The sequence below is a fragment of the Musca vetustissima genome, unplaced genomic scaffold, assembly GCF_032173495.1.
Source record: "Musca vetustissima isolate MV318-11 ecotype Yass unplaced genomic scaffold, APGP_CSIRO_Mvet_v1 utg5675, whole genome shotgun sequence".
In the NCBI taxonomy this organism is placed as follows: domain Eukaryota; kingdom Metazoa; phylum Arthropoda; class Insecta; order Diptera; family Muscidae; genus Musca; species Musca vetustissima.
Genome location: NW_026880915.1, coordinates 111,222 through 118,163, shown reverse-complemented (window position 1 = coordinate 118,163; position 6,942 = coordinate 111,222). Strand labels below are relative to the sequence as shown.

At 36.8% G+C, this 6,942-nt stretch overlaps 1 protein-coding gene across 1 annotated transcript; it reads left to right on the top strand.

Moving 5' to 3' along the window:
- Window positions 1–908: 908 nt before the first annotated feature.
- Window positions 909–4,361, top strand: LOC133326865 (adenylosuccinate lyase). Its single transcript, XM_061535474.1, has 2 exons — window positions 909–1,052; window positions 3,049–4,361. Exons 1-2 carry the CDS (start codon window positions 909–911, stop codon window positions 4,354–4,356), a joined length of 1,452 nt encoding a protein of 483 aa, XP_061391458.1. The 3' UTR covers window positions 4,357–4,361.
- Window positions 4,362–6,942: the final 2,581 nt, after the last annotated feature.

The window sequence follows — 6,942 nt, the reverse complement described above, 5'->3', positions numbered from 1 at the left end:
TCAGGAAATATGGATTTCTGCAAGAAAATAATGGCGTTATAATCAGGACCCTTTGGGTATGTGCGATAATGTTTTCAAAGTGGAAACCCAAACCCATCCGATAACCGTCATTTTTTCGCACAATCGACTGTGATCCTACTGTATCAACAACAAAATTGTTCGAACTGTATTGAATTTATCTTGTTCGAGGAGTTGCGTCGTGGGTTTTATGATTATATATGGACTGTATATGGAACATCTTCAGATAGTTCAACTATAGGTATACAACATAAGAAACAACAGCAAACAACAGCGTCATCCCGCTTTTTTCTTTGTGTGAAATAGAGCTTAAAATCTGATCATTATTAAATGAATATTGATTTAAAGTGCATGCTACTTACAGGAATACACTCGCTATCCATTTTTCCATTTATTCCAAAACATTTTTATACACTTATTCCTTTTTTAATTGAATTATAAAACAAATTTTATTAATTTCACATTATATTCCTCCATTTATTGTTATACGTTACTCGTAATTAAAACGGTTAGGCGTTATTACACTACCACGCCATTTGAGTATGTTCAGTGTGTGCCATAAAACAACAAACGGCAACAAACAGCTGTTTTGTTTTTGCTCAAACGTGTGTTGGTGTTTGTTGTTGTTTTTTTCTTTCATGTGCTCTCCTCTAGACGACAAACTTGTTTTTTATTTGTCCATCGGTTTCTGTGGGATTCTTATCACATTGCGAAGCAGATCAATTGGACTGCCGGTGAAAATTGTAACTTATTGGAAAAGTCAATTAAAATTGCATTTTAATCGTTATTTTGCATTCATTTGATACGCGTGTGTTTAATTTCGGTTTGGTGTTATATTCCAAGGCCCGGCATTTTCCATTAAATACATTTAGAACAAATTGTGTGAAATCATGAGCACCGCCAATGTCTATGAAGGTTATAAATCACCGCTGAGCACTCGTTATGCCAGCAAGGAGATGCAATATCTTTTTAGTGACCAGAAAAAGTTTTCCACATGGCGTCAATTGTGGGTATGGCTAGCCGAGGCAGAAAAGGTAAGTCCAATTTGTGTCCATCGTGTTTGTTAATGCCTCCTTGTTTGTGTGTTTGTAAATAGCATTGGTTACATGTTTTTGCATGCTTTTTAATAGAATTTCACAGCTATAATATGAGGTGTCTGGCTTGGGGAGCACATCTTCAAAAAGTGAAATAAAAATTTAAGCTTATATATGACAAGAATCACGAAGTACTATTACTACAAATATTTACGTGAAACACACCTGTTGCTGGAGGGAGTATTTCATATTAAACAACAAAGTATGAGACATCTTTTTCATCCTCACATAGATGACAGTATACGATTTTAATAATTTTGCAGTTTGGAAAGGTAGACATGACATACCCATATAAATTAATGTATTACATCTACGTTTGGAACAAATCCGTTTCAGACACGTTGGAGTGGATTTACACATGTCGCTTCCTTTATCTGACCGTCTGTTTGGACATCTGATGACTCTCGAAGGTAGTACCCGTTTCATAAAAACTTTGCATTTCGTAATACTCTATCCAAACTTAAATCAAGTTGACGAATATCGGTCCCCTGTTTGTGGTCTCCTGCAAAATGATAAAAATATAGCTGTAAATTAATTATACCCTACCCAACTATGTTGTCAGGATATTATAGCTTTGTGCAGCCCCAAGAGTTTGAATTTTAAGTATACCGATCGTCCGTCTGCCCATTATAATTTGTAAACACGATACAGGCCACAGTTATAAACCAATCTTCACGAATTTTTGCATGTAGAATGCGTTCTGGCCAATGAAGACCCCAATTGTTTTTGGTAAAGATCGGTTAATATTTAGGGGATGAAATTGACCAAATACCTATTTTTGTCGGTTTTCTGGTTGCTCCAGAGGCCGCAATTATGGCCCGAACATCGCGAAATTTTACATGGGATGATGTGGATCGAAAATTTCAATGTTTTTGTTTTTTGAGTCGATCTACAGGCCACACTTATAAGCCGAACATCACATCCCACGGTGAAGGGAATCTGGACAAGTAATTAGATGGGATGTACTCAATATTAGAAATGTTCGGAAAATATGTCAGTGTAAGGAAGAGGTGCAGTTGACCTCAAAAAGCGCAAGGAGTTGCAAATATGACGAACTTTTGCCCAGACTCGGGAAAAACATCCGTAGAATGTTAGAGTACCGTGGTAGTTGTGTAGGGTATCGTATGGTCGGCCCCGTCCGACTGTACTGCTCCGCTCACTGGTATTAAAATAAAATGGGAACGGAATGTCCGATCCGATATGAATCAATTTGAATGCACAAACTAATATCTTAAACAAGCCTCTATAATGTTAGAAGTTCGGACTTATCGGTATCGGTGTCACAATTTGGAAATACAGTTTATTATATAGCCAATGGAATGACCGATTTTTTTTTAATATTATTACCAAACCTAGGTCAAGTTCCATGATGGGATCCATCGGTCCACACATGCTCCACTGTAGGTCTTTGCGTAGAAGTATACAAAAGTCGGTATAAATTATATCCTTCATTTTCTGCAAAACCAGTATAAAAAATCATGATTTTTGAGTTGATGATGCAGAATTGTTCTTTATAAAATTTCGAAATAATTAAGATGCACATCTCTTACACACGATGATTGAGAAGTCGTTCCTCTGTTCCTTGTTTAGGGATAAGTCAATTGAAATCTTAAACGTTTTTTATAGAAAGGCTTAGTGACAATTACCAGGATTCTATATGGTGAATTGTTGAAAAAAATATCTCACTACTTTTCACGTTTAAATACCATTTCATTATTTGTTTTGCTTGTTTTAAAACAAATACCTTGCACATTGTACATAATAAATCACATTTCATCATTTTACTCATCTTATTTCGATTTTATCACGAATTGTATGTCAAAATTATTTTTATTCATCTAAATATCGCTTTTTTGTGTATGCGCTTATGTGTGTGTGCTCAGAATCCAATATTTCAAACATTTAAAATTTTCATATCCAAAATTCTTCATTTTAGAGTTTGGGTTTGGAGATCACCGATGCTCAAATTGCGGAAATGAAAGCCAACATTAATAATGTTGACTTTGAGGCTGCCGCCGCCGAGGAACGTTTAACCCGCCACGATGTTATGGCCCATGTGCATGTCTTTGCCAAACAATGTCCATTGGCTGCACCCATCATTCATTTGGGAGCTACTTCCTGCTATGTTGGTGATAACACGGATCTCATTATCTTACGTGATGCTTTGGATTTGTTACTACCACGTGTTGCCTCAGTGATTTATTGTCTCAAAGAGTTTGCTTTGAAATATAAGTCACAACCCACATTGGGTTTTACCCACTTGCAACCAGCCCAATTGACCACTGTGGGAAAGAGAGCCTGCCTATGGATCCAAGATTTGTTGATGGATGAACGTACCCTTCGTCGCTGCCGTGAAGATTTACGTTGTCGTGGTGTCAAGGGCACAACTGGAACACAGGCTTCCTTTTTGCAACTCTTCAATGGTGATGGTGCAAAGGTTAAGGAATTGGATTTGAAAGTTACAAAATTAGCGGGCTTTGAAAAACCTTACGGTGTAACTGGACAAACCTACTCACGTAAAGTAGATGTGGATATCATTGCTGCAATCTCTAGTTTGGGTACGACCATTCACAAAATGTGTTCGGATTTGAGAATATTGGCATCACGCAAAGAATTGGAAGAACCCTTCGAAACCACACAAATTGGTTCATCCGCTATGCCTTACAAACGCAACCCCATGCGTTCGGAGCGTTGTTGTGCCTTGGCTCGCCATATGATTACCCTGTTCTCCAATGCCGCCAACACACATGCCACTCAATGGTTGGAACGCACCTTAGATGATTCGGCCAATCGTCGTTTAACTTTATCCGAAGCCTTCCTTTCAGCTGATGCTGCTCTCCTCACCCTTTTGAATATTTCCCAAGGTATGGTTGTCTATCCCAAGGTTATTGAACGTCACATCTCCCAGGAACTGCCCTTCATGTCCACGGAAAATATTATTATGGCCATGGTTAAGGCCGGTGGTGATCGTCAAGTTTGTCATGAAAAGATTCGTGTCCTATCGCATGAAGCTGGCGCTCAAGTTAAACAACATGGCAAAGATAATGATTTGGTGGAACGTGTCCGTAAAGATCCTTATTTTGCACCAATTTTAGATCAATTGGATACCATTTTGGATCCCACAACATTTACTGGCCGTGCCAGTGATCAGGTTACAGAATTTGTCAATGAAGAGGTGGAGGGAGTGTTGGCAAACTACAAAGAGGCTTTGAAAAATATTCAAGTTGTACAATTGAATATTTAAGCAGATGAGGAGAAGATGGAGGATGTATTTTTTGTCTATGGTCATCTGGTATGCATAATAAATATATTTTGAAAAATAACATGGTTGTTACTAACTTCGATGGGGGTTATTTGTTTTAATTGATAAGGTGAATTAATGATGCAATTAAATTAGAAAATGTGCAGATTATCAACGTGCTTACTGAATTTACATCATATTAGGCTGGGAAGTATATAAAACCGTCTATGTGGACTTTTTTAAAATAGGCGTGGATTTTTAAAGATTTTTTCCTAAGGACCTTCATCAACAGGCGTGGCTTTTTAAAGAAGATTTTTTCCTAAGGACCCTCATCAACAGGCGTGGATTTTTAAAGAAGATTTTTTCCTAAGGACCCTCATCAACAGGCGTGGATTTTTAAAGAAGATTTTTTCCTAAGGACCCTCATCAACAGGCGTGGATTTTTAAAGAAGATTTTTTCCTAAGGACCCTCATCAACAGGCGTGGATTTTTAAAGAAGATTTTTTCCTAAGGATTTTAAAATTATTTTTTAGCACAACATTAACAAAGTTTGGTAGAAATATTATGATGTGCAAAGTTTGGGTGAAATCGGTTACTCCCTTCGTCACCCAGAGGAAAATGGCAACATGTATGGTCCCGATAGTATTTTAGGTATGTTGGAGGTCCATGGTGAAGACTACAAAAAGTTGGATGCGGCCTAACCTAACGTTTTCCTTAATTCAAGTTGAACCTTCATTTAAACGTATTAGCAGAAAAATGAAATCTGAATAAATTTGAATTTATTTAAATTAAACGGAACATTAATACTTCATCTATCTAAATTTCAGCTAAACATAATTGTTTCCGTATATCTGCTTGATGTCCAAATCAAAAAATAAAAAAAAAATATCTTCAAGCATAAAAAGCAAATTATGACCAATCATAATTTTCCTCTGCAACATAATTCCACAGTTCGCCGGTCAGTAAATTAAAGTTAAAAAATATACATTTAAAATAAAGTTGTTTATTTATCAGCCGCATAATTGTGGCAGCTTCACAATGTTGCTTCATATTTTGGTTGCATATTTGGTTTGCCGGCTTGTTTGGCTACTCAAGCCTGTCTGTCTGTCTGTCTGCCAATGCCAAAGTATTTAGTGGTATTCCCGCTTGAGAAAAAAAAACAGATAAACAACAAAAAGTGTTTTCCATTTTTGTTGTTTTGTTTTTCCACAGCGAAAGGAAGTCAGACTGCCTGCTTTTGGAGTTTTTCTTAGCTTTTTTCCACTTGATAATATTTAATATTTTGTAAGCAACACCAATAGCAAATATTAAAAAAAAAGACAACAGCGAAAAGCAAGTCCATAGTCATAGCGGTTGTCACTACCGAAACTAATTAAATTTACGCCATTAGCTGCGTTAGTAGAAACGCATTGTAAATAAAGTTGTAGTTCGATGTTGGTGTTGCTGTTATTGTTGACATACACCATGTAATCTGCTGCCGGAGCTTAAGAGTGATAACCACACTATTTGCTCTCTCTCGCTTCTCTCCTTGGAAATATTATCAACATATATTACCGGAGATTGGGCCGAATTAAATTGCAGTTTAGTTTTTTCGGTTGATATTACAAATTTTAATTTGCTACCACCAATGACTGACTGCATTTGCGAATATTAAGAAATATTTATGTCTTAAGTGTTACATAATGTGGATTATCGTGTCACACACAAAAACACACACCTAATAGGTTTGTTTCTGGTCGGAAGTTGTAAATACAATGTTGCTTCGATGACGATGGCTAATTAAAATGATTTTTATGTGAAGTATGGCGTTCTATGCTACAACATATTTTTACTAATATGTTTACATGAGGTTTGGAGTGTATATTAAATTAACCTTTCCGTTTGCAACACCCCGAAATATTAGTCAGAGAAACCATAAGGTATTTTCTTGGAAAATAATGAATTTCTATGTCGATTTCGCCACGTTCGTCTGCCTGTTACAATCATGATAGAGATCGCGATATTAAATATTATACTATCACAGTTCGTCTTCGGACGGCTCACAAGAAGGACGTGATCTAAAAAGTTTAAATATCTTGTGGTATTTTTTTTCGTGATAACCTGTGCACGGTTGAATTTTTCCCTCGATTTGGTCAATTAACCAAGGAAAGGTGTTAAAATTCGACTTTTTGCTTCGGTTTATTATCCAACGTTTCAAACTTGGCCTAAGGGTGCTTCTCACTTTTTCCTCGATGATCTTGATGTGGTTGGCTGTCATCATAACAGTTCGGTGACAGTCCTTTTTATATATATGGCGTCTAATTTTTTATGATACTATGCTTATTCCATAATTCCTGTTTATGTTGGGCTACTGGAAAATTGCTTCCCATCGATGAGTGGAGTGCCGCCTCAAGTACATTTGCTGACAGTGACATAAGTGTACAATTAACCCCTACTGTCGTCATAACTGTTAGGTTACAGTCCTCTGTTGTACGATTCACACTTATCGACAACCTTATCAGGAATACTCAATTCAGTCCGAACCAAACGCCTTGGGTGCCTCAGCTTAACGAAAGACATTTGAATAGGCTTTATCTTTCACATATTTTG